This window comes from Agelaius phoeniceus, chromosome 7 (assembly GCF_051311805.1).
Source record: "Agelaius phoeniceus isolate bAgePho1 chromosome 7, bAgePho1.hap1, whole genome shotgun sequence".
In the NCBI taxonomy this organism is placed as follows: Eukaryota; Metazoa; Chordata; class Aves; order Passeriformes; family Icteridae; genus Agelaius; species Agelaius phoeniceus.
In genome coordinates this window covers 33,957,920-33,979,688 of record NC_135271.1, presented here as the reverse complement: position 1 = coordinate 33,979,688, position 21,769 = coordinate 33,957,920, and the positions used below count along the sequence as shown (strand labels likewise).

General features: G+C 37.3%; 2 protein-coding genes across 12 annotated transcripts in view; one reads left to right on the top strand and one right to left on the bottom strand.

Annotated features, from left to right (window-relative positions):
- SLC4A10 (solute carrier family 4 member 10) overlaps positions 1-21,769 on the top strand; it is a 166,043-nt gene that overhangs the window by 127,748 nt on the left and 16,526 nt on the right. For all 11 annotated transcript variants that reach the window (XM_077181504.1, XM_054636675.2, XM_077181503.1 and 8 more), the window contains 8 exons: positions 453-553; positions 1,947-2,121; positions 2,307-2,440; positions 3,724-3,969; positions 15,651-15,756; positions 18,377-18,538; positions 18,789-18,902; positions 19,440-19,601. In XM_077181504.1, coding sequence (XP_077037619.1) covers positions 453-553; positions 1,947-2,121; positions 2,307-2,440; positions 3,724-3,969; positions 15,651-15,756; positions 18,377-18,538; positions 18,789-18,902; positions 19,440-19,601 — 1,200 coding nt within the window. The remainder of the gene's footprint in view (positions 1-452; positions 554-1,946; positions 2,122-2,306; positions 2,441-3,723; positions 3,970-15,650; positions 15,757-18,376; positions 18,539-18,788; positions 18,903-19,439; positions 19,602-21,769) is intronic.
- The window catches only part of DPP4 (dipeptidyl peptidase 4), a 75,262-nt gene continuing 58,851 nt past the window's right edge, over positions 5,359-21,769 (bottom strand). The window contains exon 26 of the mRNA XM_077181509.1: positions 5,359-5,401. Coding sequence (XP_077037624.1) covers positions 5,387-5,401 — 15 coding nt within the window. The 3' untranslated portion in view covers positions 5,359-5,386. The remainder of the gene's footprint in view (positions 5,402-21,769) is intronic.

The window sequence follows — 21,769 nt, the reverse complement described above, 5'->3', positions numbered from 1 at the left end:
ATTTTAGGTTAATTTTCTTTAGAAGAACCCTTGACTTGCAAGCATACAGTATAGTGCTGACATTTGGTTTAGTTCAGTACTAGTTCTCTCCTGAGTAAATACAGGCAGTTGTATCTAAAGATACTAAATTCAGGGATAAGTGGTCTTAAACATTCTTGATTATTCCAAATAGCCATCGTTTGCTTTTGTTCTAAGCTTATTGCAAGAATTGATCAAGGCTTGTTACTCTTTAAAATGTTTTCTGATACAAGATATTTTTGGTGATCAATTCTTTAAATTTCATAGAATCACGATTCTTTTCACTATTAACTGTCTGGTAATAGAACTCCTTTACAGCTTATGAGAAGGTTATGCTGACGAATCTTAAAATGAGATTTTTATGTTTAAGCTTTTAACTTTCAGAGCCTGTTTCAGTACTAAAACCCACGAGAAATATCTTTTCCTTCTGGTAGGAGAAGCGTAAGATCCCAGGAGTGCCAAATGGAACTGCAGCCCATGGGGAAGCAGAACATCCTGGGGGACACTCTGGACCAGAACTGCAACGCACTGGAAAGTTAGTGAAAACATATTCCAAATCTTAAGTGTTCAAAGTGATGTTCAAAAGGAATCACAAGGGTCTGGTTCTCTCTCAGAAGTGTCTTAGTGCATAATTTCTTTCAGGCATTTGTCCTGATTTGCATGTGCCACGTAGCTGAAGAGGACAATACATGCTCATTTGCAGAGAGCAGGAGAGGGCAGGAGGGTTTGAGTGTTCTCATTGTGTTTATTGCAAGCTCCTTTCTCTAATATTTATGAAGGCCAGACCTTTCTTAAACTTGATTAATGTTTCTTGGTTTTGTACAGGATGACGGGAAACTTGATATAGTGTTGTGCCATATATTATGAATACTTTCAGCTCTTTAGTAGTTGAAGTTTCTGGGTTGTGCAGCTTTAGCATTTCTTTTCTACCTCAGTAAGCCGTGATATGTCCTGGTACATGAGGCTGTGGTTACCCTGGTGGCTGCAATATACAGAATGAAGAATTTGCCCCAAGGAATACTTGTTTTCTCTCATCTAATATGGTGTGGTGTAAGTGCATCAGCTGTCAGTGGCTGCCTTAGTGTAGTGTGGCTGGGCAATAGATGTTTCTTTTACTTTGCTGCCTCCTGACATTTAAATACTATTCCTACCTTTAGCATGAAGCTAAAGATTCAGCTGCAGAGCTGGTGTGCACTGGGGCAGGGGAGGTGATGGCCAGTCTGGCTGGAAGTTGTTCTCTCACCAGAGAATCTGCTAATTGACAGCTTGAAGGATTGTTTTAATATTTAGGAGGTAGTAGCACTACACCACCTTCTTTACCTCAGCATGATCTGATACATTGTGTGCCTGTGAGGAAAAGAGCATTGTGGGGTTATTTACTTTAGCTGTATGGTATTTTGTAAGGGACCGTCTGTTCCTAGATATTTGATTATACTTGACACAGTGTAAATGACAAAAGATGACAGCTCTTGTCCTTGAAAAATGGTAGCATATATTCATTTCTGTCATCAAGTGTATTTAGGAACAGGTTCTCAAATAAAGAATGTGAAGCTGATGTGGGCAAATAGGCACTGTGATACCTCTCTAATTAAACAAATGTAAAGATTTATTTCATGTAATAAACAGTTTGGTTTAGTGCATGGGAGAAAGCAATTGTTCAGAACTTTGGTGTCTGGATGATTTGATTAGTTGAAGAATTTATAAAAGAGACATGTTAATGAGTTTGTTTTAAAACCACAATAATTTCCTGGTTGAAGTTACAAAGACAGGCTTCCTATAAACTTATTTTTTATGAAGGGTGAAACATAAGAGTATGAATCATTTGATCAAGGAACAGTAGCATCTCTGCAGTGTGATTGAAGCAATACTGTAAAAGAAAGTTTTGTGTGCCACCTTAATTGATTTGAGCTCTTCTATGTTTTCTTTAGATTTTTTGGAGGATTAATTTTAGATATCAAAAGAAAAGCTCCCTTCTTCTGGAGTGACTTCAGGGATGCTCTCAGTCTGCAGTGTCTGGCATCATTTTTGTTTCTCTACTGTGCTTGCATGTCTCCTGTCATCACATTTGGTGGTCTGCTGGGAGAAGCAACTGAAGGTCGTATAGTATGTGTTAAATCTGAACTTTTAAAACAAACTTATAGTTCTAGTTTCGTGGTTTGTATTTCCTTACTGTTGCATGAATCACCTTTATATATTGGTGTTTCAATGTTTAGAAGGCTATGGACTAAGACATTGCAATAAGAACCTGTTTGAAAATTTATGGACACTTCTCTCTGTGTCGTATTCAGAGTGCAATAGAATCGCTGTTTGGAGCGTCCATGACTGGAATTGCCTACTCTCTTTTTGGTGGACAGCCTCTCACTATACTTGGCAGCACAGGACCAGTTTTAGTGTTTGAGAAGATCTTATTCAAATTTTGCAAGTAAGTGAAGATCATGATATTACTCATCCTTCATTTGTTTTTAGGTAAAAGTAGAGACAACTATCCCAAAGTTGAAATTCTAAGCAGTGCACTACAAGATAAATTGTTGCCTTTATCATCTTGCAGAGTCCAAAAATTATGCAGTGAATTGGTAAAGCGGAAAGGTGAATTTTCTTAAATTTAGGGCTTTTGTTTGTTTTAAAGCCTTCCCTTCCTTCCCTTCCTTCCCTTCCTTCCCTTCCTTCCCTTCCTTCCCTTCCTTCCCTTCCTTCCCTTCCTTCCCTTCCTTCCCTTCCTTCCCTTCCTTCCCTTCCTTCCCTTCCTTCCCTTCCTTCCCTTCCTTCCCTTCCTTCCCTTCCTTCCCTTCCTTCCCTTCCTTCCCTTCCTTCCCCTCCTGTTTTGAAGGGAATGACTGCTTCAGGATGTTTGTGGGGATTTTTTTGGGTTTTCTTTTGAATATTGTCATTCTCTACTCTGAGGTAATATATTTAAATCAGTGGTTTATCTCATCCCTAACTTGAAAGGTGTTGTTTCTCACCAAGAAAGTGCAGGCAGTAGAAGTGGTCCCTCTTTCAATAGTCACTGATACAGGCCATGCCATTCCCTCACCTGGACAGAGAGAGGGTGAGGTGTCATGCCACAAGAGCCACATTTAGGCTCATGTGCTGTACTTGTCATGTCTCTGCCACAGTGTGGGTAAAAATGATGTCTCCATTTGGAAGCCATCATGCTTCTCTGCCATCCAGTCTGCTTTTCTGCCTCACTGCTGTGACAGGGACTTCTGTGGCAGGATCTCCTGCGCAACAGAGAGTAGGAAACCCCGCTTAGCACTCAGAATTTCTCGCACCTTCAGACAGACCTTTCAGTTTGCTGTGATAATGTCACACGGTGTGTTTGGAGCTCTATTATCATATGCAGTGAGCTTACAGAATTTTGATGAAAGTTGTTATAGCTACTCTTTCACAGCTTAAAAAGAAATTGACAGGTGTTGGCTGTTCACAAAGCAGGATATGGGATAAAAAGTGAGTGGACCTTACACACTTTGTGTGTGACTACTCTCAAAGCTGCTCACGTGATTACTTTAGTAGAGATAAAACTCCTTTTGTCCTGTTAATTGGGAGAAGAGCTCTGGTCAGGAGGTGACTTGATCTTCTGTTCACATTAAGTACATAATTTCTGATTCAGACTGTCCCCAAAAAGGAAATTTTGGAGCTGCTTTGTCTCCATTTACTGTGGCTGGACAAAAGGTTGAGTGAGTTGGTGTTTTTTTCTCTCCTTTTTAGAGAGTATGGGTTGTCATACCTTTCTCTGAGAGCCAGCATTGGGCTGTGGACTGCAATCCTGTGCATCATCCTTGTTGCAACTGATGCAAGCTCCCTAGTCTGCTACATTACCCGGTTTACTGAAGAAGCCTTTGCTTCTCTTATCTGCATCATTTTCATTTATGAGGCCTTAGAGAAGCTGTTTCATCTCAGTGAGACATATCCAATCAACATGCATAATAATTTGGAGCTGCTGACAAAGTACTCGTAAGTAAGATTTCTTCTCTTAAACTGTTAGGGTTTTTTATCCATAGGTTGTTTTCTCTGCAAGGAGCACAGCAGGAAGAGTTTGCAGTAGTTGCAGCATGTAGAAGCTACTCAGTCACTATGGTGTCTTATGGAAGTAGCAATTACTGGGGGGATGTGTACAAGCAGGACATATTTACTTAAGATAAGTAAAAAATTTATTTCCAGACTTGCGGTTTGGAAAAGCTTCAATATAATTAACCTGGAAATCCTAGAATTAAAAATAGGACTTAAAGGACCTTGGTTTTAGGTCTCTATTCATTCTTATTTAATGAGACTTAATTCATGGTCTCTTCCTGTAACCTTGTACTTATGATTTATAATCTTTAAATGGCAACAGGATATTCAGGTAATGTTTGTATATCATACTTATCTTTGTTTTGTTTTTTTTTGTTTTTTTCCCAAATTGAAATATTCACCTTTCTAAAAGGTTGTAAGTAGATGTACCTGCTTTATTTTTACCTCTCTGGTGTTTAGGTCCAGGCTTAATTTGCAAGAACTGAAGTGGATTTGGAATTGTTAGATGGATCTCAGTAGTTCATAATCAATTTGTTCTTAATACAAAGATTTTTAATCTAGCTCCATTTAAACAGCTTTACTTTATTGTGAAGTTTAAACATGTACTAATCTACTTGGGGAATAAAAAAAGTGACTTGCTTTTATCGATATTATTTCATTGAGAAGTAAACCCTCATAGACCTCTTTCTGTGATATGAGAACAAAAATGTTGTTCTAGTAAAGGACAAGATCCTAGTCTGTCCTGAGGCCAGTTAAGCTTGGTCACATCAGTAAATAAAATTTACTTAAAAAGCATTTTCAATGAAAATCTCTCTCCAGAAATGTCTTTATTTCATTGAACCCATTTGAACCCTCTGCATGAGCTGGGTGGGGCCCTAAAGCAACAGTGCTTGAACAGTGCCACATCTTCTGTTCACTGGAAAAACAGGAGTGTCTCAACCAAATGTCTCATTTGCATTTTAAGCTGGGAAAAACAGAACACAGCAACAGAGAAAACATTTGAGCTTTGTGTATATTATCACTAGAAAAATAGTTAGCAAATCCTGAATCTGAATGTACATTATGTACCTTAATACACAGAACAAGTTAGAGAAACCATAGTTCTGCTGTGACATACTCTCATCATGCTGAAGATTTTATTTTTCTTCTCTAATAGTTTAATCAGTAGACAAAGGAATATTAATTTGAAGAGAAAACAACAGACATCAATACCATGCATGCAGTTGAGGTTATATCCCCTTATATAACTTTAATCACCTTCTATGAAGTAGATATTTTACTCTGAAGACCTTCATGTAGCAGAGTCTTTGCAGATTTTTTTCTTTTCCTTGAACATGATGTCCTCCCATCGTTTTGAAAATCAGATGTTGAAATGCTAGAAAAAGACAAAAAATTATTTAGAAAACATTTACCAGGTGGAGCTGAGATATTAAAATATATAATGGAAAGCATGAGCACAAGTAGAAACATGGGTTCCTGGGTAGCTATATTGGAGGTTAGCTGAATCCCTTAATATTGCTAGAGATTTCAGAGAAATGAGGTTAACAGTCCTGCTTGCAGGGGAACAGTCATAGTTATGTCTATATTTTGTCAAAATGTTTTCTCATTATAATCCTTGTGTTAATCAATAAACGTTGTTGGTCTTAGTTAGAATGCCATACAATAATCAGAATCCCAGACTGGTTTTTGAAGGGTGGTGTTTTATTGCTGCCTGCTCTTGGTAACTGAGCAATGAATGTAAAATGTGCAGAATACACAGAATGATGAAAGAGTAGCCTTTGTCATCCTCCAGGTACACCTACTGACCTGTCCTGGCCTACGGTGTTGGAATACCAGCACAAGAGTTTTAGATTTTTCAAACACAACTTCTGAAAGAAAAGTGTCTTCCAGATGTTTGGAAGAAAGATTTCACCACTGCCTGGTGTTTTCAAACACATATATCAGAATTGTTTGATATCACTTCAAACTCATATATTGTTATTTGATATCAAACTTGAGATAGTTTTTTTGTAGTTATTTGAGTTTATTATTTCATACCTATATTTTCAGTTATTCTTTCACTCTGTGTAGATAGTACAAATAGATTGCCTTTTAAACTCTTGTATTAAATCTCACATTTGGCACTTATATTGTGTCTTCTACTTGCAGCATGTTCCTGTTTATTATCAATGATGCCTGTAGCAACTGACCCCACTAACAGCAAAATGCCCAGCTGTAGACATATAGCTCTTATGGGTTGGGACTTACATTTTTTAGCTTTGAAACTGATTTTTAGAAATGGCAGTGTACTGCCAATCAATGCATTACCTTGTAAGAACATATCTGCTGCTGTCCAAGGATCTGTGCTGTGAACACAGCAAAAGGCTAATTCCAGCCTCTCCTGTTCTCTCCGTTCCTTTCTCTTTCATCTGAGATTTCTTAGTTATTCAGAACCAGTCCCAAAAGATTGGGAGAATTGAAAGATGTGGTCAGTTGCAACAACTCTACATCAGGTGCCCAAATCAGCTTTCACACAGACTTGATGCAATCTGAACTCCGTGGGCTTGCTGTGCAAATGTGCACATATTAGTGTTACTCTGTCCACATACAGTGGCATTTTGCCCAGAAGGTGAGGTGTCACAATTTTCTTCCCCATAGAGTCATCAAAAAGCATTTCAAGTACTCTGAGTCTCTGCTCAAATGCCTGTACACGACTCAGTTCTGGAAAGATAAACTAGAAGATGGATAAGCATGAAAGTTTACTCAAAATAAAAATCTCTCTTGTGTGTACTTGAATTTGGGAAATACTGATTTCACAAGGAATTAGCTTTTCCTGCAGCATCTGATTCCAGTCCTTCTACTTATAGCTTAAATGGGTAATAACAAACTTGGGCTGAAACTGGTCCTGTCCTTAAAGGACCAGCATACTCTGTTACAGAAGCTAATTAGTATCTGCTGTTTTGCTAATTAAAACAGCTGTTTGCATTTTCCTCTTTGGGGATTTTAAAGACAAGTTTTTAATTGTTAGTAAAGCCTTGGCAGGTCTTTAATTAGCCATGGGTGATCTTCAAAAGGTTGAGCAACTCATTTCTCTTTGAATGCTCAACCAAAGCTTATGTAAAACTTTATCTTGGATCTGCAATTCTATGCTAGAAAACTTGGGTTGCACTGTAAAATTTCTGTGTTTTCTTTGCCCACTCCAAAAGTTGATGATAAATTGGTCAGAATACTGAATGTATTTGAAATTTTTAGTGTATGCTGTGGCCCAGCTGTCCTCTTTTCTCCCATGGGCTTTCTGAGGATGCTCTGATATCCACAGGTTGTCTGTCCACATGCCAGTACTGTTCCTTTGCCCTGGTGAAGACATGAGTTTGACCCAGGAAAAGTCATTGGCATTCTGTTAGTGCTTTCTTTGGAGTACTAGAAAGACAAAGAAAGCAGTAATTTTAAATGGTTGGTGTTTCAACCAAATTGAAACCATATTTCAAGTGAAAAGAAAACCCATTCTGTATTTTTGGTGGGCTTGAATTCTCTCATACTCTCTGTTGAGGGTTATGTTGAGAGTACTCATAGAGTCTCTGTTGCAGCGATTTCATGTAAAATACTGCACTGCATGCATCTCTTATATTAGAGAGTACAGGAGTCATTACTAATATCTGCCATAATACACCTTAGAAGACAAAGAAGAACATTCTGAACAGTTTGGATTTTTTTTTTTTTAGTTTTTAATCAAGCACACCTAAATATTTGAAAATCAACTGAAAGTCCTCCTAAAAGATTTCTTAAAAATTGCCTTTAGTATTTTACCATTTAAAGTAGAAGGTAGGTTTTGAGTTTGTTACAGAATTCTACCTCAAAATGACAAAAATACCTTTTTGCATGATCTTTTTGCATGATGCACTTTTTAGTCATTTTTAAATTTTATTTTTTACTCTGTATTGAAATACAGAATAAATACAGTGATCTACTTACAGGCAAATCCATTCAGCATTTATATGTAACTTTTTCCTAAAACATCATATTTTTGATATGGATGATAAAGAATAAAGCATTTAAGTGATAAATCAAAGGAAGGACAAAGACAGCCTGATTTTCAGTGTGGTACTGTGCTGTATTTTCTTATTTTTAAATTGTGTTGTTTTGAAGGAACTTGAATAGAGTAGCTACATTGTTTATTAAATTAAGTACAAATACTTCTTGATCAGAGCATTTCTTTTTTTTATGTGACCTTTTTGTATTTGTCATGCCATTAGCATTTGTAGGTTGGCATAGCAACTCTCTTATTTCTGCACTCTCCTCCTCCTGTTTTTATCCTACCCTGGTAGCAAATATATCTCCAGTTAGTGAAACCTGTCTGGAACGCTGATGCCCATCAGTTTTAAAGTGTATATTAAATATTAGAATGTTATTTTTGCTAGGAAAAGAGAACCCCATATTGGAGCAGATAAACCCCCCTGGTTTTAAAAGGAAAACAGAATAAGCATTGTGGATGAAAGGAATGTGATTTAGAAAGCAGTCCACTGGTCTTTAAAATACGAGTATTTTAAGATAGTTTTCTTAGAATACAGAAGTTCAGTTATTTCTCAGGGTGAGGTTGCTTAGATTTTTATATACCTTTTTGGTATATAAAGGAATTTTATATACCTTTTTGGTTTTTATTAATTCTTTTTTCAAAGTGATGAATTCATGTTGTTTTAATAATTCTTTACCAGAAGTTACTCAATTATTAACAGATTACATTGAATAATTTTAAAGTGATTTCTTGGCATAGTAATATGCATATTGCAATCTGTCTTGGTATTGACATGCACTTAAGCATTAGGAGTAGAAAATCCCACTCTGATGTAATTAGGGAGCCAAGATCATGTCAATCTCAGTATCATTTCAGGCTATAGAAACTACTGCTTCTAGAAGGCATTGTGAAGATTGGTTTTGTGCATAGCACTGTTTGCACAAGCAAGTTTTAAACCTTCCATTATCTATACAAATTAATCTAAAGACATCATTATTGGATGCAAATTAGGTTGGTTCATACCCTGTATCTCTTAAGCTGCAGGTGGAATGAGAAGAGTCAGCAGTGATGAGCACAGTGGTGCTCATTATGGTCCCAGGCATGTAATTGAATTTCAATTCCTGAAATGATTTCTTTGAGGTTAGATATGAAAATAGATTTTCTGTTTCCCTTCTTTATAGTTTTTTCCTACAGTTAAGTAACTGTGCCATATACTGTGTGTCCTCCCCTAAGAATATCCCTCTTCTTCCCAGAACCAACCAAGTGCCATCACTGAATTTAACTGCTGGTTCCCTTTTGCTTCTTGACAAACCTTGGAATCCAGGATTTCTTTTTCTTTATTCTATTTTTTCCAAGACTTCTCTGTGCCTGCCCAACTCAGCTGACTTGTTTGTCTCTTTCTCCATCATTTGAACCCAGAGAGTGCCCACCTTGTTTTGTTCTTTCCTACTACTTGTCCCCTCCACTTTGGAAATAGATCTCCTTGCTAAGCAATTCAGCACAGCATTCAGTTTGTAGTTGGGAGCTGGTCTACACAATGCCTTCAAAATCTAGGAAGGCTTACATAAAATCTGTGGGTGGATTTTTACAGTACCTTTATGTGTATTGATGCATTGCACCTGCACAGTTGAAACTCAAACTGACCATGTAGCACTGCAATGTATTGCAGTAATTATTTCTGTACCAGCATTATACTGAACCTCTTCTCTCTTAAGTATATGCACTCTTAACTTTGGAAGTAGGGTGAAGTGACATCCTAGAAGTATTTCACAGTGGAAGCTTTCAGATGAACTGTCAGTATCCCCAGAGTTGCACTGCTTTTCTGCACAGGAATTTCTGTGTATGGCAGTTACACACCATAGTGCTGCTGCAAATGCAGGGACTGCATACTGCAGCAGATAGCTAATAAAATCCGACCTTCAAGGTTAACAAAGCTACAATATGATTATAAATATGTTTTCTAGACTTCCCCCTTGAAAAAACACTATTGTCTTCCTGATGTACTATCCAAAAGAACCTGATTCTTTGAGATGTCTTCAGGCTAACATCAGTTCCCCTTCTCAGATTTATCTTTGTTTCTTTCTCCATCAAACTATTGTACTGCTGAGTGCATTGTTTAGGTGCTTTCATAGGCTTTTATATTTTCCTCCTGAACTTAACCAACTAAACAGCCTTGAACCTTAGAGAATATTTGTGGATGCCTACTGATGTTCGTGACTGTCAGAGATGGGCCACATAACAGTGGTTGTAATTCAGGATGGCAGAGCTCATAAATAAATGAAGAAAAAAATCTTGTCTTGCCATGACAGCTGCGCTGTGAAAGGGTTTCATGATACTGAGAATAGAACTTAACTGACAAGTCCATTTTCCATCACTATTAATTATTTTGTTTCCAGTCTTTTATCCACCGAGCCTTTGATTTAGTTGGTATGAAGGTTGGCACAAGGAATATAAGGTAAATAAAATGCCAGGGATCTGCAGGTATTGTAGGTATGAGATAGCAGAGAAGATATCATTTTATGTTACTGTTGTTGTCCTCTTCCCATAGAAGTTGTTAGACAGACAGAAGGATTCTGTGAATGCCCATAATTCCCACGAAAATGGTGTATTTGCAGAAAACCTAAACATGCATAGCATAGTGCCATTAATATACTTCAGCCTTGTAAATGCAACATAAAGAATACCTAAACCTTACTTTAAAAACAAACCTAGGGATGTTATCTTCCATTTCATCTTCCTCTGTCTCTGTTATGTGATCAGTGCAGAGCACGCTCAGAGCATCCTCTGTGCTAGGGGAAAACCTTCCTACTCATACTACCAAATATGTGCTCTGATATTCAGTGAGACATATTGTTTAAACAAGCACATTTTGCAACTTATTTGTCATACTTGCCTGCAGTTTTTTAAGTATTATAAATATTCATATAGAGCAAATCTCATTCTCAGGCTATCTTAAGTGAGCCAGAAAGGCATTTTTCCCTTCTAGCAAGGGGAAATGGTATATTGACTAATCAGGAAGAAGCTGCAGTTGCATCTTTTATAGATCATATCCTTATCTAGTATAAATAGGTGGAGCATACAATATGTAAATGCTGGAAAAATAAGAGATCCAAACCAGTGCCTGTTGAATTTTATAAAATCATTGATAGTAAGTGCCTCCTAGTCTTGAAAACCTGCTACTGAAAAATGGTGACTCCTATGGGATGAATGGTCATGGGGCTTTCAAAGGGAGCTGCACCATTTAAGTGTGGTTTATTTACTCACAAAAACACTGTCTGAGGCTCTTTTTTGAAGCTGGACAGGCACCATGCTACATTAAAGTCTGTGTGGGGAGCAGAACATGCAGAGTAAAGAGAAGAAAATGGTGAAGAAGCAATCTGAAGAAGCAGGAGTAAGAGGTGGATATTGTAAGACTAGACTGAGGTTAATTTGAATTCAAAAACTAAATGTAGGAAATAAGTTTCTTGTTTTTCAGTTAACAGAAAATTAGAGTCAGGATGCAAGTGGTTTTAGTAAAGAACCTTTTAGCTGTTGAGCAGCCATGATATTTGTATTTTATTGCTAATCTAAAAAGGAGGGGGAAAATATTCCCCAACATGACATATAAAGTGATAGGTTTTTAATTTGCTAACTAATATTCCCTTTGCCATAGTCCAGAGAAAGAGGGATAATACAGACAGTCTTTTTGGTGCTATTAAGGATAGTAATAACTGTTCCTTTTGTGGAACAAAGAACACTGAGAGTTATCTGAGATTTCCTGAAGTTGCTCTTGTGGGATCCTAGCTCCGCTCTCTGAAAACAGGACAAGTTTTAGATGTTGCATGCAGCAAAGTTAAGATGGCTGCCTCTAATTAATGAAGTGAATGAGACTGAGACTTATGAACCAAAACCTAAAACAGCTAAGAAATTGTGAGGAGTTAAGGGGGACAAAGAAGAGAAGTGGGGAGTGACCTTATACTGCCTATATGTTACAGTTGAATTGGTGCTAAAGATTAAGATAAAAATTTGATCCTCCAATAAAAGGGAGAGAGGTACAGGCTCCAGGGAATACCTGTCTGTCATGCAGTCCTAAAATTGTTTATTTCTAATCTACCTTTGTTCTCCATTCTGATTTGCCTGAGATTTCTTGAGTGCTTTGGAAGGTGTCTGGGCAATAAAGACTCCTTGCTCTGGTTACTGTTTCTAGCTAGCAGGTTCAGGTTTATTCTTCATTCTCATTTTGTCAGTTCTCATCTTACAACAGTTCTGAGTTGTCTGAAGACTATCTTGTCTGAAATGGTTCATTTATCTACCTCAGAAGTATAATCCACTTTCTATTAGGCTGTATTAGATTTTTAAATACTCTAAAAGAAAACAAGCTCCACTGATATCAGTCTAGCTGCAAAATATGGACATTTTAAATGCAGGTAGGGGCCTGTGACTGGGTATCTAGTGCCACTTTAGATCTCTCAGCCTCCAGCTGCTTTGAAAACAAAGGCATGAGTCAACGAAGATCCTCTCATATGTCCCAACTCATCATGGATGTCCCAGACACCATGGAGTGTACAGTCACCCATGCTAAACATTTGAATTGCCACCAGGAGATCAGAATGTGTTGCCATATTCAAAAGGGTAAAGATAAAAAATTATTATTTCTGTCATCAGTGTGATGAAATGGATGTGTTGAGATTGGCAGCAAAGATTGCCCCCCCCCAGAGTGACACCTATGCTTTTGCTACCAAAACCAGTGTCAGATTGTTCCCTGCCTTTATTCTAGCCAGGAGGAAAGAGAATCAAAAGAATCCTTTTGAATCTTTTAGTATCAGGAAGATCATTGCTGACTTATCACTCAAAGACACAAGAGTACACTGCTAGGTTGGTACTGTATTTAAAGATGAATATGTTGCTTAGAAAATACAGGTGTTTGTATAGTCTATAACTCATTTGGTAATAGCATAAACTCCCCACAGACCCCTTGTCGTGGGCAAGTGCTCAGCACTTTAAACAACTTATAAGAATGTAAGAGCATTTGAATCCCCAAGAGGAAATAATTTTTTGCTTATTCCAGCATTCTGAGTAATATTTTATCAGGAAAATAGAAGGATGTGTTAGTGTTAACTATTCAGTGTATTTTGGTTTTTCTGGCAGAACTACTCAAAGTAAAAATGGCAATGAAGGAGACTAAAATACTAAAAATATTAAAGTAGGAAGCATAATTTCATTAATGTGAGATTATTCTTGAAGGTCAGTTACATTGGGAAATAGTTATCATTGAAGCAATTAAATCTGTTATGAAACAAGACATTTTGGTAGATAATGTTTTTATGTTTTGGCACTGAATGGTACCTTCATTTGTGTTTTCTGGGATGGACAGGGAGTGTTTTACTATCTCACAGTTCTATAATGTTAAGCAATTAGTGGGATGCTGGAAGACAGTAATACCATGATACAATCTCGCATCAAAATGTCAGTGTTGCCAAAACACGTACAATATTGAAAGCAATGCAATGTTGTATATATCAAAACACTGAGATCATTGTTTGAATGGTCTTCTGAGTAGAAACAGGATCTGATCTCCACCGTTAGGGCCTAGCTCTGCCCCCATTCAGTGACAGAAGCACTGTGCAGGGCAATTTTGGTCTGTGTGGGTGTAGTTTGCACAAGTTTCTTATTTGCTGATGATCAGTCTGCCATTGCTAAATGCCTGTGAAACTTGGTAAAGACCAGACTGTGCAGGAGGAAAGTGATATTACTATAGAAATAAACAGATGATCTCATCTGAAGGTGATTTACCTGAGCTGTATTAAAGTATAGCTTCAAGCGTCACGTTTCTGAGGAAATAGAAATGTTGGCTCCTCTAACGTTTAAATGTAATTTTGCAGTTTGCAGCAAGTGTAGCTGTGCCATGTAGTGCTGGCATCAGGCACAGTCTCCCCTTCTAGTGAGGAAGTGACTGAATGAGCAGCCCCTGCCACCCTGGCCTGCTGTAATCAAACCCTGGCCCGGCGTCCGGCCAGCCTGCGATCGGCGATGGACACCAGGGCCAGGGAGCTCCTGTGCTCCCAGAAAACAGCAGTAACCTCACACAGCCACCTCTGTACTGCTGCATGAACATCCAATACTCCCTTGCAATACATGATGTAGCCATACTGTTTGTTGGCTTTATTCTGCTCCTGTAGCTCACTGGTAGTGATGTGCTTCATTTAACCCATCCTCTAATACCTTGGACTACACATTGAACACGCGTTCATTCTGCACTTAGGGCCTGATCCAAAGCATATTAAATATGTTTGAAAGATCCAGTCAAGGACTTTCGGCTCAGGCCCTCTACTTCTCTGAATGCAGTTGCTTTTTTTTTCTTTTTTTTTTTTTCTTTGCTTTTTGTTTATGGGCTGTGGGGGGTTTTCTTTTGGAAATAGCTGCATTTAAAATAAAAGCAAGGAATTGCACAAAGACAACCTGCATCTTTTCTTCTCTATGTATTAAATGCAGCTGTTGTCACATGTATAGTATTGTAATTGAAATAGAATGTCAGTGTTGTGTCCTCATGGTGTAGATGGTAGAATTTAATATATAGAAAATCATACAAATCTAGATGAGTATTGTCATTTTGTGGAAAGATAAACAGTCACATAGAAAATAGATAGCATAGGTAAGTGAATAAACTGATATTCTGCTACAGCTGTAATGCAGTTTATATTTAGTGGCTCTGCATGCAATAGTCAGATGTTATCCTGTCGCCAGCTACTCTTGAAAACTTTATCAGAGAGTACACAATTTATTTAAAGCCATCATAAGCACATTAAAATACTAGCAGACTCGATGGTGCTATAGATTATTAAAGTAGAATTAATTTAAAGCGTATTGCAAAGCACACTTGACATCTTGTATCCTACAGAGTATCCTGGGTGTTTTGAAGGCTTTGTCAAAGAAAAAACCTCCCACAGTTGCTTCAGAGGCTTTAAAGATTTCATTTTGATTTTAAATTACTTATTTTTAAATTACTTATTGTCCTCCTACACTGCCTCGTCACATTTTGCGTGTTAAAATACACAATTTAGAATGAAAACTGTGCTTTTACAGCAGCTATGGGGAAAAGAGAAACAAGGGACACAGAGTTCAGAGAGCTTTTGGTGCTGGTGATCCTGACATTCAGAGCCTTGACAATTGACTGGGTAGTTGGGCAATTTTGCATGCAAAGACATATTTCCATCTAGGAAAGAAAGAGGACACAGAGAGTTTGTTATTTGGGAAATGGGTCTGGCTGGAGCTGTACATAGCATCTAATGTCCATGTAGAGAAGTGTTAGGTGTAAGAGGGTGGAACAGGGCCAGCATATTCTCAGTATTTCAAACTGTGCTCAGAACTATCAATAGACAAGGAAGAAAACAGGTGGTAAAACTTGATGTGATCAGTGGTTGGAATATGTCACGTTACGTACTATATATGCATATGCACCTCACAGCAAATGATACTCCAGTAATAGCACTGGCTACTGAACTCCAAACTGCTTCAAAGCATGCATTTACTGAACTCATTTGAACTAAAATTATCTGCCAATGTAGAGCATAATTTTAACGTATCTTAAAATTGATAATTAAGATTAATATCTGATATATCTTTCATTATTAAGGAAAAATATATTTCTTTTCAGATGCAATTGTGTGGAACCAGAGCATCCTAGCAATAAAACCTTACAATACTGGCAGGACTACAATATATCTGCATCTGATGTGCCATGGGGGAACCTAACTGTGTCAGTAAGTAAATTTTGGAACTTAATAAATAAAGGCATAGGCATAAATAATCCATCTTGCTGCAACAAAAATATTTTAAAAAATACCAATTTTCCTGCTCATATTTGTTCAAATAAATAATAAAAGATACTTAACAAAAATTAACATGAACTTTATAGTGTTATCTCATTTTGTAAGCTTTTTGCAGCAAGTGTGTGCATTTTATGCCCTGCTTTGGAACCTTCTTGACACACTAGCACAAGAGCTTGGCTGAGATTAAGTCAAACATGTCAAATGACAATGAATTTGTCCTAAATTCTGCCAGATGGCAAAACCAAAGTTCCCTTGTGTAGAAAGAATCAGAAGCATTTAATTCCCCTAAAACACTCTTGCAGTAGTTCAGGCTATAAAAAAGAGGATGGGGAGAAATTTTCTCTTCAATGACCACTTTTTTCTCACGTAAGTTCTGTAATTTCTTTTCCCAGGGGAGGAAGGGGATAAAGCTACATTTTAGTGAGGCTTGCATGAATGTGTAACAAGTTTCTTAACGGTACACTTTGCTATGTTTAAAGGATTTTATAATTCAAGTTTGCCTTTTTCAAAGTGACATTTACAGCTTGATTAAAATGTTGTGCTGAGATTGGGCCACCACTTTTTTTTGCAAAGGGATCATTTCATTACACAGTCAAAGAGAATTGAATGCAAAAGACACCAGACTGAAGAGATAGCTGAATTAACCAAATCATAGGCACAATCAAATTGAACACTTAAAAGCCAATCCAGTGGACTGTCTCCAGAAGATACTGTTCTTCTTTTTTTTTTTTTTTTTTTCTAAAGGCAGGAATGCAGAAGAACTCGTTTTAAGTAAGAGCTGTCTTCCATGGCTGCTCTGTCTTGCTTCCATGCCTTCCTCTGAGCAGGGACTGCTCCTCAACTCTGTTGGTGTGGCAACAGCAGAAAGAAAGTTGAGAACTGCTGGCCTGAGGGATTCCAGCAGTCCAGAATGAATATTCTCAAAATTGCAGCACACTCTAAGAGCATCTGTGCAGGAGCAGACTCCTCCTCTCACTTTCTCAGATCTCTGACAGTGTTTTTCAGAGTACATTTGCAGCTGAGGAGATTTAAAATAACAGATTTTGTTTTAACTATAAATGTAAAAGACTGGCTGCATTATATAAAACCCTTAAAAACTTCTGTGAAAGCTTATTACCAAAACTTGAGTTTACATAGGTAGCAGTATAACTGACCAACTTTTCCCATGAGTCCCTGTAGTTGTCAAAGAAATAACTGATTTTTTTTGTACTTTTGTGTCTTTGTTTCTTGCAAGCACCATCAAGAAACTTCTGCTCTCGAGAACTGCAGTAAGAGATTAGACATTGCTGTCTGTAAATATTTGGTCAGACTCACCCCATTATGTCTCTTTTACTGCTCATATCTTCTTGTATCTAGTTGAAATGTTTCAAGTTTCTGAAGATCTGAATTCTCATTCTCTCTTAAAACCCAATGAGTATTTTTTGCTTTCAAGACAAACCAAGTGTGAGCAAAGGATTTTGGACCAAGTACTATAAGAGGATTTTGGACAAATGTGAAGAGGATTTTGATGGTGACAAAATCCTCTTCAAGAGGCATATGATGAACTTCATCCCAAGTTTACTACTATAGCAGTATAAAAAACCTTGTGCTCCTTTGTCTCACAGTCATCAAATAGCAATTGTGGTTTTTTCCAAGACAATCTTTTTTCAAAGCCAGAGTTTCCCATATCAGGATAATTATGCAGTGAGTGTGATGCGCCAATGACACACTTGATTTAATACAAAAAGATCCTGATCTGGCAGGATATTTCCTTCTGGGATCCCTGATTTCATGGGTGCTGCATTTAATTTTTCTTAATAAGTGTGGAGGGATTGGGAAGGAGAAGGAAAGGATTGTGAGTCCAGAGCTCGTAGCTCACATTTCTAGAGCTACTCTTTGTGATTTTAGATGACTAAGGGCAGTAGTGGAGAAGTACTGGAAATGCTTTCTACTGTATCTGCATATTGATTAAAAGGTATATTAAATATAATTGATGTTAAAGGTTTAGGGTTTTCGGGCATTTTATCAGCTCTTGTTGTCAGAGAAAGATAATTTGCAGGATGTGCTGCCCCCGTGTGGTATTAAATGTATTGGGCTTCTTTTAGGCCAATGCCACGCGTCCTAAATAGCTTTTTCTTCAATTGCTGGGGCTGTGAAGGGAAAACAAAAAAGCAGTTCTTGAGAATGCACCAGGAGCAGACTTTCTCTTTGTGCCTTTTGAACTTTGCTTTCCACATTTGGAGAGTGTTTGTAAGTGTAAATCTGTATTTGTACACAGAAAATAAATCAGTGTACTTTCTGAGTTTGACAAAACCCTGTTTTTATGTTAATGACTTTATTTATGCTATGTCTTAGCGACTTCATCATTTAATATGGCTAAAAAAGAGATTCCTTTGGGAATTTTACATGCAGACTAGATACACACATAGTGAGTTTTAAGTTTTAAAAGAATAAATATCTAGAAATTGTTTTACTATTTCTAGTAATACAAATTAGGGAAGAAATTGGGAAGAAAATGTTAGTGTAAGCATGGATAATTTTTAGAACAACACTGTTTTTCTCTCCCTGATAGGAATGTAAAAAGTTTCATGGCGAGTTTGTTGGGCGAGCCTGTGGTCATCATGGCCCTTATGTCCCAGATGTCCTCTTCTGGTCTGTCATCCTGTTCTTCTCCACAGTGACGCTCTCATCCACCCTGAAGCAGTTCAAAACCAGCCGGTACTTCCCAACAAAGGTGTGTGCCCTTATTCCAGTTCCAAAGTTGCCATTAGTCATGTCCAAGTATGAATTCCCTCTGCATTGCAGATTCAGCTAACAGCTGGTGAAGCAGACAGGGCATCTTTCCTCTGTTATAAACTCATATCAGAATAAGCATGGTTTTACCTGTAAGCTAAAACTGTAAGCTGTACTAAAACAGTGAAGAAAAATCTTAAGTCATAGCTGAATGTTTTAGTTAAAATTGTAATTTCTCTCAATAATCGTAGGTACGCTCTGTTGTCAGCGACTTTGCTGTCTTTCTCACTATTTTGTCCATGGTTTTAATTGACTATGCCATTGGAATTCCATCACCAAAACTTCAGGTTCCAAATGCTTTTAAGGTAAGTTGTTGATAAATTGCACTGCTTTATCATTTTGCAAAGTAATCTACTATGATGGGTTTATAATTTTTTATTATCATTATCGGGGAGTAGTGATTGTATTTTAAAATTTTTGTGTTCATAAGTAAATATGCAACCTCTCTGATTTATGGACCATGTAAGTGAACCTCTCCCATCAGGCTCTTTCATGCTTCTTAATGTTTATTTCCTCTTAATGTTAATTTCCTGTAGAAATTAACAGGACTTGAATCACCCAAATTCTAAACTATTGTAATGTTCTGGGGCTTCCTCCAAATTTTGGGTTTACTGTATCAAGTGCAACCAAGTCTTTAATAATCCAGATGATTTTATTATATATTTTATTATATGTAATTTCTTGGCTTGGCATCAAAGGAAGTCTAGCATGTTTTTTAGTGCTCTATATAGGTTGGTTTTAGAGGAAGTCATATCCTAATAAGGTTTTGTTTGTATTCTTGTGAAATTGAAATGTGAATAATCCTTACAGTTCTGACTGGCCATGCATGACTGTTTTTGTAGCCCACCAGAGATGATCGTGGCTGGTTTATTACTCCTTTGGGGCCTAATCCTTGGTGGACAGTGATAGCTGCTGTAATTCCAGCCCTGCTTTGTACTATCCTTATCTTTATGGACCAACAGATCACAGCTGTCATTATCAATAGAAAAGAACACAAACTAAAGGTATTCAGTCAAAATTTATACTTTCACTGTTGTTTTCTGCTTCAGATTATGTAATGTGCATCCATCTACTTTAGTATGCTAGTTTGTTATATATTATATAGAACTCCTTTAAATTTTTATGCTTTTTTCTTTGTTGGTCTGTGTGGTACCTGTGCCCTGTGTCAGTGATCCACTGCCTTACAGAGGACTTTATGAATATTATTTGGAATACAGATTCTGAGTTTAAAAAGTGCTGCCTTCTGTGCTTTAGTAGAAGTAGGATTCATTCACTTAAAAAATGCCTTCAAGTTAATAATCTCCTTAAACACCACAATATTAATTGCCTCTTCAGGTATTGACAGTTTTGTTCTACTGGATGGATTTTTAAAAACTACTCAGGGGTTATTTCATAATATAAGATTTTTTTTCCTTCTCTTCATCCTTTCTGTGGTTCTACCCATCCTTTTTTTTAATGCCCTTCCTATGTTAAAGAAGGGAGAAGAATAAAACTGAGCCTTAGAAGCACAATGGGTTCTTAAAACAACATAGGACAACTTCCTGCTCTGTTCTCTAACACTTTAGTTGCCTACAGATGGAGAGAGAAAAAGGGACATCACCCCTCTGAAAAACTGTTGGGCAAAATCTAGCAGCAGGTTTCTGTACATGTATATGCAGCAAGCTTAGGCTTTTTTTTGACATACTTTTAATAAGCAGCAATCCAATCCCAAGTTGCTTTAGCAAATGCATTTGCAACCTTCACTTTGCATTGCCTCTTCTTGGATGATTGTGACATTTGATATGTTCTTTTTTTGCCCTCTTTGTCAGCCTGGCTCTTCATGTCAATCCATAGCATTGCATGTGGTTAACTTGACAGATGCAGGAATTTGCTGCCAAGCTTTGGAATGTGTTTTTTCAGCACTGGCATCTGGGAGTCAGATGGTCCTCCTGGCTGCCCCCTTGTCTTGCTGCGTTTTAGTTTTGCTGGGGTCTGGTGTAGCATCACCTGTTGCTATGCTTCCTTTTCTTCCCATATGTCAGGTTCCTCAGATCATGTATGAATGTGAGGAAATGCTCTCGGTTTCTGTATGCATTAGCAGATACATTCCTCATAAATGTGTCAGAAGGTAAAAAAAGGTGTCTCTGTTAGGATTTAGAATTAAACTCTTTCTTTGAGTGCATTGTGCCTGTAACTAATATCTGTGTTTGACACATCTCTGAGTTTGTCAAGATGTGTCTTGGAGATAAGACTCATAAGCACTTTTGGGGAGTGAGGGAAGGTTGCTAAAGTTGATTCTCTTCATTTTCTTTACTTTTCCCCCTTTTTAAATAATGTAAGCAAATAAGATGGCATTTTGATTTTGATATATGGCTTACATTTTCATAAACCCAGACGCTTCCCATTTTAGAAGTAAAAGTTGTCTTCATAAAGAAATGATTTGTTTGCTTCCAACTCATTTTCCCCTCTTTTTTTATACTTCCCATAGCAAATTCTGGATAGTGCACATTTCAGCTTTTGGCAGTCTCTGTAGCAAACCCTTCCAAGTTTAGTTTAGTTACTTTTTTTATGTCAAAAGGCATTTGCATGGGTTTACAGGCAAAATTATGGTTCAACATATTCACATTGTTTGCATGAACATCACTGTTTCATCAGACCATGACACTGGATTTGTTGCCATATTGCAAAGTTTTGTGGAGATGGCTAACTACCTGACTTTTTAAAAGAAAATAGCCTCAGCTGCGGCTTGCAGCTGTGAGGATGTCCTGGATACTTGCTAAAATTGAAGTGAAATATCCCACTCAGCTATGGTTCAGCTATGGTAACAGATATCTATAGAACCAAGCTTGATGCATTTTTCTTTTTCAAGTGAAGGCAGTCATTGGAGGGTTTATCTAAGATTCGACCAAAGGGTTTTATGCTTGAAAGCAAACCATTATCTACCTGTTGGTAAATTTATGTAGCATTTGACCACTACAGAAGTGATCCAAACCCAAATGTTTTGTATTGACTTTTCCTATGGATATTATGATGCTATGTTTGAATAAGGAAACCATCAAAGCAGTTTTTATATTTTAATTTAAATTTTTAAAGTTTAATTTTAATGTTTTAATTTAATAGATATTATATTTTATTTTAATGTATCTTATTTTCTAGCTATCTGTTCTTGTCTAAGATTGAAAGTACGGTACTG